General features: G+C 28.7%; 1 protein-coding gene across 1 annotated transcript in view; it reads right to left on the bottom strand.

Moving 5' to 3' along the window:
• The window catches only part of rab26 (RAB26, member RAS oncogene family), a 110830-nt gene that overhangs the window by 2029 nt on the left and 95919 nt on the right, over positions 1 to 12882 (bottom strand). The window contains exons 6-8 of the mRNA XM_073918004.1: positions 3618 to 3683; positions 2282 to 2338; positions 1028 to 1104 (exon numbers count right to left, since the gene is read on the bottom strand). Of these exons, the coding sequence (XP_073774105.1) occupies positions 1028 to 1104; positions 2282 to 2338; positions 3618 to 3683 (200 nt within the window). The remainder of the gene's footprint in view (positions 1 to 1027; positions 1105 to 2281; positions 2339 to 3617; positions 3684 to 12882) is intronic.

Genomic DNA, 12882 nt, shown 5'->3' with positions numbered 1-12882 from the left:
ATGATGATGATGATAATAATAATAATAACAAGAACAACAACAACAACAGTAATAATAGTGATAAAAATAATCAAATATTCATAATAATATTAATAATAATAATAATAATAATAATAATAACAATAATAAAATAGCAATAATAATAACAATAATAATAATAATAATAATAATAAAATAGCAATAATAATAATAATAATAATAATAATAATAATAATAAAATAGCAATAATAATAATAATAATAATAATAATAATAATAATAAAATAGCAATAATAATAACAATAATAATAATAATAAAATAGCAATAATAATAATAATAATAATAATAATAATAATAATAAAATAGCAATAATAATAATAATAATAATAACATACAAATAATATACAAATAATAAAAATAGTAATTATAATAAGAATAAGTGTTATTTTTGTTGATTACATTGCATCTACATGCCAACTAATTCTCATTAGAGTATTAGACTCTTTGCTTAATATCTGCTGACAATGCTCCACCAGCAGACATTTAACTGACTATAGGAAATTTTGCAGCTACATGCCAACCCTAACCCCAACCCCAACCCCAACCTTACAGTCTACTAAATCTCTAATGAGAATCAGTTGCAATATAGTTTCAATGTAACTTATAATCAACAAAATGTACTAAAGCGACCATGAAAATAAAGTGATACCAAAATGATGAATGCATATTGTGTTATATTAGATGCTGCACTAAAATGCAATGCAAAATTGGCAGAAAATGTGTTTAGTCTGTGTCTGCAGCCTGTTGTTTTCCTCAATGAGAATAAAGCAGTTCATATATCCGCTCTGTGATGTCCTGATTATGGAAATACGTCATCATCATCATCTCCCACATGCTGCTTTATTAGATATTTGGGTTAATTTGATCATGCTTTCAGCTGACAGTGTGAGTCTGCTCCTTTCACATGCATTTAGCAGCTATAATCATCTAATCTCCCATTTTTAGAACAGAAAGTGTAGGGGGGAAACTGTGTAAATGACTGACGTACTTGGCAACCGCAGTGAAGGCCAACTCCACATTCAGGCCTGTTTTAGCACTGGTCTCCATGAAGGGAACGCCAAACTCCTGAACACACAGAGAGACACACAATTTATACAATATATGCAATTTGTAAGCTTAATTAAACTGCAGAATCAGTGGAAATGTTTTTGTTTACATGATGTATGCATAAAAAAATTAAAAGGTATTTATATGTGTCTTTCCACTGGTTTGGGAAACTGAGTTAATGCATAAAATAAATGAGTCAAACTTGCACATAAAATTAGGTAAAATAATAAAATAAATAACGAGAAAATACTAATATAATAAAATTTGTAAAAAAAAATAAACAAATAAAACTAAATTAAATTAAATAGTAAATATAAAAATGTTTAAAAAAGCAAAGCAAAATAAAATAAAACAAAATAAATTACAAAAAATGCACTTAAAATAAATGAAAAAATAATAAATAATGCAAAATAAAATAAAATAAATGAATGAATATTAAATTAACCTAAATTATGCAATAAATAAAAAAGCAAAGCAAAATAAAACAAAATAAATTACTAAATATTAAATTAAGTTAAACTCTAAAATACACAAATAAAGCAAAATAAAATAAAACAAAATAAGTTAATAAATATTAAATTAAGTTCAATTAAAAATAAACAAAAATTGTGAATTAAATTAAATTAAATTAAATTAAATTAAATTAAATTAAATTAAATTAAATTAAATTAAATTAAATTAAATTAAATTAAATTAAATTAAATTAAATTTTAAAGTTTATTTTTCTGAATTCATGAGCAGACAAACTAAAATAAAAAAATACATTTAATATAAAAATATAAAATAATAAATTTTTATATTTACCTTATACTTTTATATTTACTTTATATTTATTATTCGTGCATTTACCCCATTTAATACATTTTACCAATAACAGTTCAGTTTTCGTTTATTTTTAGAAATCTCCCCAGTCCAAACAGAGCTGAATACATTATGAGGGTTAAAAGAAGCAGCTGCACAAAACAATAAAAGATGCTAAACATTGTTAGCGATTTGCATATATTAGTATTAATTCAAGAATTGTGAATGTGACTGAAACACTGAACGCTCAAGCTTCAGTGAAATCTCCACATACTACAACAATGATTGATGTTTTCCCATTTTTAACATGCATTTTTTGTTATTTCAATGGATTCAGGCATAGAATTATTGTTGTTTTCTTTTATACATGTTTATGTGCATTGATGTAACAAACCTTAGCTAGTTTCTCCCCCTCCTCCCTCTTCACAATGCGTTCATGTGTAGCATCAGCCTGAAATAAATCATTCCATTGATTAATACATCAATCAATAAACAACGCATTATGCATTGGTTTGATTTATGATCATTGTTTGCAAGATATATCAATTAAGAATGCATGCACAATGTTATGCAATATCAGGTTCAGGTGTTTAATATAACAACAACAACAATAAAAAAATAAAAAATAAAAATAATAATAATAATAATAATTTAACAATAGCAATATTAATAATAAAGATGATAAAATCGTAATAATAATACATTTGTAATAATAATATTAATAATAGTAAATTTGTAATAATAATAAAATCATTAGCAATAATAGTATTTATAACAATAATAACAACAATAATAGTAATAATAATAATAATAACAACAATAATTCATAATATTAAATAATAATAGTCATAATAATCATTTTAAAATGATAAAATAGTAGTAATAATAATAATAATAATAATAATAATTATTATTATTATTATTATTAATATTTCTATTATTATTATAAGAATAGTGATGATAAAAAAATAAAAATAGTATTAATAAAATATTCATTATAATAACAATAACAATAATTTTATATTAATAATAATAATAATAATAACATTGTAGTAATAATAAAATAGAGGTAATTACAACAACAACAATAGTAATAATAATAATAATAATAATAATAATAATAATAATAATAACAATAATAATAATATTATAATAATAATAGCAGCAATAATAATTATAATAACAATGACATAAACTAAATATTATTATTATGAATAATAATAATAATAATAGCAGTAATAATATTAGTCCTAGCAATAACAATAACAATAATAAAAAATAATAATATTAATTTATAATAATAATAATATAATTTCTAATAATAATTTATTATTAATATAAAAAATAATAAGAATACAGATATTATTAATATACTTCACAGTGTCCTTGTATATCAAATATAAGACAGAAAACATGAAATAAACACGTTAATATTATTATAGTATATTAATATAGACCAAAAGTCTGTCTGTATAGCGCATCAACCATGTTTGTAGTTTCTTAACACGTTTTTGTAGTTCTATTCACATCTAAATCGCAATGCATTCTGGCAAATATTAGCCATTAGAGTAACATCTGCAGTTTGGAAATATTAAACCATACAGCTGACTCTGGGATACTCAGCTCAACACACTATGATTGGAGACAGTAATTCCATATTCGAACCCTATTTAGGATGTGTAGTATGCAAATTAGGATGCATCATACGTTTCCCATCATCCTTCACTCACCTTATTACCCAACAGCATAATGACCACGTTCTGCTGAGCGAACTCGTGAATCTCCGTCAGCCAGGCCTGCAAACACACACACATACACACACACACACACACAGTAAATCCACAGCACATTACTGTAATCCCACACACTCTTCATCTGCTTTAGGGCCTCAGTAAAGTTCAGACTGGTGTCCCTGAGCGAGGGGGAAAGCTGTATTTCCAGACACACTGCAGGTCATTTGAAGGAGCGTTTAATCAATGAAACACCGCCGCTTTATTGGGGTGAATCTGCAGTCACACTAGAAAAGAGCTAATCAGGAGAAGCAGAAGAGATGACACTGGTGTGTGTGTGTGTGTGTGTGTGTGCCAGTGGACATGAAGCCTGACCTCAGGTTAATGAAAGCTTCCTGTTAATATTGAGAGCAGAGAAACAGCAGTGATAAAATGCACTGACACTCTGAGACAGACACACACACACACACACACACAAGCAAATGTACTCACACACACATGCACTCACACACATGCTCATATATACGAACATGCACACACACACATACACAAGCAAATGTGCATACACACACATGCACTCACACATGTGCACACACACACACATTGACATGCACACACATGACACAATGACACACTGAGACAGACATACACACACATACACACGCACAAACACACACGCAAGCAAATGCACTCACACACATGCACATACGCACACAGATACACATATATACAAACATGCACACACACACGCACACAAATGCACACACACACACACACACACACTCACACATGTGCACACGCACGCACATTTACATGCACACACACATGCACTTACATGGACAGGCGCACACGACCACATATGCACATACAAACATACTAACACGTAGCACACATATGCACAAACATTTACACACGCACCCACATGTGCACAGACACACACACACACACACACACACACACACACACGTACAAATGCACACACTCACACACACACAGACGCACACAAATATATTTAAATATTTCACTCTGTATGGAAAAGGGCGGCACGGAGGCTCAGTGGTTAGCACTGTCACCTCACAGCAAGAAGGTCACTGCATAAAACAAATGCTGGATAAGTTGGCGGTTCATTCCACTGGGGCAACTAAAGGGACTAAGCTGAAGGAAAATGAATGAATGAAAAATTGGCCGTACTCTATGAGTGTGTGTGTAAGAAAGAGTGTGCATGGGTTTCCCAGTACCGGGTTGCAGCTGGAAGGGTGTCCGCTGTGTAAAACATATGTTGGAATAGTTGGTGGTTCATTCTGCTGTGGCGACCCCTGATCAATAAGGGGACTAAGCCAAAGGAAAATTAATTAACAAAAAATTGGCCATAGTGTATGAGTGAATGAGTGTGTATGGGTGTTTCCCAGTACTGGGTTGCAGCTGGAAGGGTACCCACTGTGTAAAACAAATGCTGGAATAGTTGGCGGTTCATTCCGCTGTGGTGACCCCTGATAAATAAGGGACTAAGCCGAAGAAAAATAAGTGAATGAATGGTTAGAAGTGTTAGATCTGAAAACAAATGCTGGTAAATTTCCTAAACAATAACAAAGAACACACACTCAAGAAACTTAATTTAACTTAATTGTTTTATTTTCAAACCACATTTGTAAAAGCGATGAGTTAAATGATTTAATAAAGTATTAGTGTGAATCCCAGCGTTTTGTACAGCGCAACACACTGCAATATCAGACTTTAGAAGTTTCTTTTTTGCGACATACAGTATAACTGTAGTCATTTCAGGTCTGTATTAAAAGCAGAGCGTCTCTAATCAGCTTAAATGTTTTCAGTGATGATGACAGCCAGCTGAATGTTCATTATCGGCTTTATTTCACGCCTTTTTCTCACGGAGATGAATGCAAGCTCATGCACGTCTCTCCCAGCGTAAACTCAAGCTCAATGCAACAAGTGTTTTGAGGGATTTATCCCAGCGTAGCTTTTCAATCACACGCCTTTGCGGCTCCGTCTCAAATCTGTGCTCATTCTGGATCCTCTGGTTGAGTAGAAACGTGCAGATCAGATGATTATAGCTGCTAATTTGTTCTAAATGCATGTGAAAGGAGCAGACTCACACTGTCAGCTGAAAGCATGATCAAATTAACCCAAATATCTAATAAACCAACATGTGGGAGATGATGATGGTGACGTATTTCCATAATCAGGACATCACAGAGCGGATATATGAACTGCTTTATCCTCATTGAGGAAAACAACAGGCTGCAGACACAGACTAAACACATTTTCTGCCAATTTGGCATTCATAATTTGAAATCTTTATTATAACAAGTCTCTTTATATTCACAAATGCTGCTTTTTTAAAACAGAAAAAATACTGCAAATATTGCTAATGATTCTTATTAAAATTATTGCCGTTTTACCGCGTCATATTTTTCCTGAAAACAGTGATTCATTTATTTAAAAAGTAGTATCAGTTCCCACAAAAATTCATTCATTCATTCATTTTCTTGTCGGCTTAGTTCTTTTTTACTCTGGGGTCGCCACAGCGGAATGAACCGCCAACTTATCCAGCAAGTTTTTACGCAGTGGATGCCCTTCCAGCCGCAACCCATCTCTGGGAAACATCCACAAAAATAAAAGTAGCAAAATAATAATCATAAATGTTTGATGATTATCAAATCATGTTTACTTTATTTGCATAGCACTGTACTACATAGAAGCCTATTCCTGCCTCCGCATAATAAAAAAGGGGTCCCACTTTATATTAAGTGTCCCTAACTACAATGTACTTGCATCAATAAAATCAATACAATGTATTTACTGTTCTCATAATGTATTTGAGAACACTTGTGGTGCATGCTCTTGAGTCGGGTTATGGACAGGTTTGGTGGAATGGGGAGGTTTAAGGATGGGTTAAGGTGTAAGGGATTGTCAACAGGGTATTTACAAATGTAATTACATAATTTAATTACATATGTATTTAGGTATTCAATCAAGCATAAGTATACAAAAAATACAGGTATTTACACAATTAGTACATTGTAACGAATTTGTAACGACTGTTGATTTGTGCATCTAAAACTCCACATTTATAATCCTATTTTTTAATGCAAAAATTAAATACATAAATAGATACATAAAATACAATGCATGAATAAATAAACAAACACATAAATAAATAAACACATAAATAAATTAATTAATTAACACATAAATAAATAAATAAATAAATAAATAAATAAATAAATAAATAAATAAATAAATAAAAAAACAAATAAATAAACATAACAAATAAACAGTTATATAATAAATCAATAAATAAACATGATAAATAAACACATAAATAAATAAATAAATAAATAAATAAATAAATAAATAAATAAATAAATAAATAAATAAACCCCAATAAATAAATAAACCCAAATAAATAAATAAACAAATAAATAAATAAATAAATATAATAAATGAATAAATAAATAAATAAACACAATAAATAAATAAATAAATCAAGTGTTCTCAAATACATTATGAACACAGTAAGTACATTGTATTGATTTTTTGGTGTAAGTACATAGTTAAGGACACTTAATATAAAGTGGGAGCAAAAAAGATTATTGTGACATTTCATCTCATAATTGTGTCACACAAACTCCAGAATTGTGAGATGTAAACTCAAAATTGCGAGTTATTAAGTCGGATAAGCGAGATATTTACTCACACGTCTTATTAATCTCCAAATTCTGACTTTATTTCTCAGAATTGCAAATTTGTATCTCAGAATTGTGACTTAAAAGCTCAAAATTATGACTTTAAAACTGCCTATCTCAGTATTCAGACTTCATTTCTCAGAATAGAATTTTTGTGTCAGAATTCTGACTTAACTCAGAAATCTGACTTTATAACTTAAAAATCCGACTTTATATCTCAGATATGTGATGTTGAATATCAGAATTCTGACCTAATAGTCCATAAATCTGATTTTACATCTCATACTTTAGATTTTATTTCTCACATTTGTGACTTTTATATCAGAGTTTTGACTTAATAACTCGGAAATCTAACTTTATTTCTCAGAATTGCAATTTTTTATATTAGTGTTACATTAGTGACTTAATAACTCAGCAGTCTGACTTTATATCCCACAATTCAGACTTTACAACTTGGAAATCTGACTTTATATCTTAAAATTCTGTCTTTATATACCAGAATTCTGACTTAATTACTCATAAATCTGACTTTATATCTCAACATTCAGATTTTGTTTCTCAGAATTGCGACTTTATATCAGAAATCTGACATTACATCTTATAATTCTGACTAAATAGCTCAGAACTTCAACTTGATATTTCAGAATTTGTGACCTTATTTGTCAAAATTGTTACTTTGTATCTCAGAATTGTGACTAAATAACTCAAAATTGCAATTTTATATTAGTTTTTTTTACTATTTCTCAGAATGTTATCTCAGGATTATGATATTATAACTCAGAATTGTAACTTTATATCTCATAATTTTGACTTAATATCTCAGAAATCTAACTTTATTTCTCAGAATAGAATTTTTGTATTAGAAATCTGACTTCAATCGGAAATCTGACTTTATATCTTAGAAATCCGACTTTATATCTCAGAATAGTGACTATATCTTAGAATTATGACTTTAAAACTCAAAATTGTGACTTTATATTTCAGAATTATGACTTTATTTTGAGTTTAGAACTTTTAAAAAGAGTCAGAATTGCATTTCTGACACAAAAAGTTGCACAAACCAATAAAAAAAACGCAATAATCTTTACCATTTTTTATTCATGGGTAGGCTTCCATACAATATAACAACAGTCATTAGTCTTTGTATAAAAATGGTCAAATAAGATCAATTGAATAAAACAACTTACATAAAACTTAAAACAAATATAATAAAAAAGCAAGTTGAAATGACTGCCTTTTAAAGGCTTTTTCTTAAAGGTGAGCTTTCAGTTTCCTCTTAATATCATCCTATTAAATTGATGCATGATGGCTGAAAATAAATGAATTTTTGAAGTATATTCATATAGACAATGATATATTAAACCCGTAATAATATTATAGATTTTGAATATATTTATGATTCACTAAATACATAAGAATTAAATGCTTGTTTTGGTCTAAAAGTGTGCGTTTTCCAGCATTCGCTTTCTCAGACTCCCTCATTCACACTCATTTGCATTTAAAAAGCATTACAGTGTTATTTAAAGGTCTGTCATTAAAGGCTGTACTGTGTTTACTTCCTGTCTGGCCCCGAGCAGGAAGCAGAAAGAGGTGTTTGATCCTCTTTTATGTTTGCTTTATACTCGACTTCCAGGCTTTTAAAAAATATAATCAACAGCAGACTAAGGATACGCTTATTATATATATATATATATATATATATATATATATATATATATATATATATATATATATATATATTAATTAAGGCCAGAAGGCATATCTGAATGCTTGGCTGTGTGTTACTCTGTCTAGAAAGGCACATGATGCTATTCAAGTAGATTAGTGCCATTTACTTATAAAAATAGTACTGAACTAAATACTGAACTATCCCGTTAAAAATGACTCTCTACAGTGTGTATATTCTCTATTTAATCTCTATATAATGATTCAGTGGTGAAGGGCAGAGCAAACGCAGTGAGAATTGACCGAGCAACAGTAACTAAGGTGGATGTTTACACCATATGTGATGCTGGAGACTGTGTTGTTTATCAGTGTGCAGAAACAGGGCTCATTTACTGCAGTGCTCATCAAGGTTATTCTGAATGCTCATTTTAGAGCAAAAAATAAATAAATAAAATGAAGGTGAGAAATGAAGTTTGTTACTTGATGATTAGCCGAAACACTTGGTCATAAAAGCTGAATCATTAATGTTTTACAGTGTTTCTGCAGTGAATCAGTCTCATTTGCATAACACGGATCTCTAATAGACCCCTTTTTACAAGATATATATATAAGACTCTAATGTCCATAAAGTGTGTGGTAAAGTTTGAGCTCAAAGTAGCACACAGATAATGTTTAATAGCTCTCTGAAACTGACCCCTTTCAGGCTTTGATCCTAATTGTGGCATTTTGGTAATGGTCACTTTAAATGCAAATGAGATTGTGCTATTTTAAAAAGAGGGTGTGAGCATAGTGGCAGATTGAAAAAATGTGGAAAGACAAAGTGTTGATTTGTGCATCTAAAACTCAACATTTATAATCCTATTATTTTTATACAAAAATTAAATACATAAATAGATACATAAAATACAATGCATAAATAAATAAATAAACAAACAAACAAATAAATAAATAAACACATAAATAAATCAATTAATTAATTACCACAAATAAATAAATAAATAAATAAATAAATACATAAATAAAGACATGAATAAATAAATAAATAAACAAACACAAATGAAAAATAAATAAATAAATAAACACAAATGAAAAATAAATAATAAATAAATAAATAAATAGATAAATAAATAAACAAATAAATAAATAAACAAATAAATAAATAAATAAACATGATAAATAAACACATAAATAAATAAATAAACCCAAATAAATAAATAAACACATAAATAATAAATAAATAAATAAACACGATAAATAAATAAACATAATAAATAAACACATAAATTTAAATGAATAAATAAACACATAAATGAATAAATAAACCCAAATAAATAAATGAACACATAAATAATAAATAAATAAATAAATAAATAAACACATATAAATAAACATAATAAATAAACAGATACATTTAGATAAATAAACGAACACATAAATAAATAAATAAATAAATAAATAAATAAATAAATAAACATAATAAATAAATAAATAAATAAATAAATAAATAAATAAATAAATAAATAAATAAATAAATAAATAAATAAATAAACAAACACACAAACAAACAAACAAACTAACTAACTTACTAACTGTATATACTGCATAATATGTCATGAGTTTAGGTTTAATTCTCAGGTAATGTATACACTAAAAAAGTGCACTATAAAAAACCCACTCTCACTGAAATTAGATGAATAAACAATAAATTTAAAATAATTAAAATAAATAAAATCATTTTAAACACGAAGCCTCAAAACACGGACAGATCCCATTCAAAACATCTTAATTGAAGTGTTTTTGTGAGGTTTGACAGATGAAGATGTGCATATCAGGAATCCTAATGTAATGGAGGCAGACGGCGCTCTAACCAAGAGTGATGAATGAGACTTATTTACCAGAACGCCCAATAAAACATGACAGGAATATAAATGCAGGACAAAAGCGCATGCCGAGAGAACGTGGGACACTTTTTCCAGCAGAAGATGAAAGACAGAGTAATGTGAAGTTAATCAAAGTAAACGGAGATAAACACAACTGAGATGAAGAGCAGGAGAAACCATTATGTAGCAGTAATTGGTCTGGCATTGCTGAGATACAGATTCTGGGGCAAGAGCGTAAGAGTAAATCCGGGTTTTCACACCTCTTACAAAGTCAAATTGAAGGACTTTTCAAACACTTTTGGGGTGCATTTTCAAACTTTTCCAGCAACTTTCCAGCGAAATTGTCAAAGTATATATTTACATACTTCATCAAGTTGTATCATATGCTATTTGTATAGTGTAGAATAGAATAGTATAGTGCAGTGTATAATATAGTGTAGTATACTACAGTACAATATAGTATAGTATAGTATGCAATACAGTGTTGTGTTGTACATATAGTGTAGTTTAGTGTGGTATAGTATACTATAGTGTGGCGTCTTGTAGTATAATATAGTATAGTGTACTATACTACAGTATTGTATACTATAATATAGTGTAGTTTAGTAGATTATAGTGTAGCACAATGTAGTGTAGTATAGTGTAGTGTGGTTTTATTTGAGTAAAGTATGGAATACTACAGTACTATATAGTAGTGTATAATATAGTGTAGTAGAGTATAGTGTAGTATAGTACAGCATAGTGTAGTATCGTATACAGTATGTTATCGTGTAGTATATTATAGTGTAGTGTGGTTTATTTTAGTAAAGTATGGAATACTATAGTACTGTATAGTAGTGTATAATATAGTGTAGTACAGTATAGTGTAGAATAGTATAGTGTAATATTATATACAGTACGACATTGTGTAGTATGTTATAGTATAGTGCAGTGTAGTGTGGTATAGTTTGGTAAAGTGTAGTGTAGTATATTATTGTATAGTATACTACAGTATAGTATAGTATGCAGTATGGTATTGAGTAGTATAGTAGAGAATAGTGTAGTTTAATGTGATATAGTATAGTGTTGTGTCTTGTTGTATAGTATAGTACAGTATAGTATGGTATTGAGTAGTAAAGTATAGTGTAGTTTAATGTGATATAGTATAGCGTGGTGTCTTTTTGTATAATATAGTACAGTATAGTATACTACAGTATTGTATGGTATAGTATAATATAGTGTATTAGAGTATAGTGTACTGTACTGTAATGTAGTGTAGTATAGTATAGTGTGGTTTATTTTAGTATAGTATGGTATACTACAGTATTGTATAGTAGTGTATAATATAGTATAGTGTAGTATAGTATTATATTGTATACACTACGACATTGTGTAGTATATTATAGCATAGTGTAGTGTAGTGTAGTGTGGTATAGTTTGGTATAGTATAGTGTAGTATATTAGTATGGTATTAAGTAGTATATTAGAGTACAGTGTAGTTTAGTGTAGTTTAATGTGGTATGGTATATTATAATAGTGTTGTGTCTTGTAGTATAATATAGTAGAGTGTAGTATACTATGGTACAGTATAGTATAATATAGTGGAGTTTAGTGGAGTTAAGTGCAGTGTAATGTAGTGTAGTTTATTTTAGTAAAGTATGGAATACTAAAGTGTTGTAAAGTATAGTAGCGTATAAAGTGTAGTAGAGTATAGTGTAGTATGGTATAGTATAGTATGGTGTAGTATTGTACACAGTATGCTATTGTGTAGTATATTATAGTGTAGTGTGGTATTGTATAGTGTGGTGTAGTGTAGTATATCATAGTATAGTATACTACAGCATAATACAGTTTAGTACAGTATGCAGTATAGTATTAAGTAGTATATTAGAGTACAGTGTAGTTTAATGTGTTATTGTATAGTATAGCGTGGTGTCTTGTTGTATAATGTAGTGTAGTATACTACAGTATTGTATAGGATAGTATAATTTAGTGTAGTTTAGTAGAGTATAGTGTCGTATAGTATAGTGTAATATT

The sequence above is a fragment of the Danio rerio genome, chromosome 12 (assembly GCF_049306965.1).
Source record: "Danio rerio strain Tuebingen ecotype United States chromosome 12, GRCz12tu, whole genome shotgun sequence".
Taxonomy (NCBI): domain Eukaryota; kingdom Metazoa; phylum Chordata; class Actinopteri; order Cypriniformes; family Danionidae; genus Danio; species Danio rerio.
Note: the sequence above shows the minus strand (reverse complement) of the source record. Positions and strands in the feature narration are given on the sequence as shown.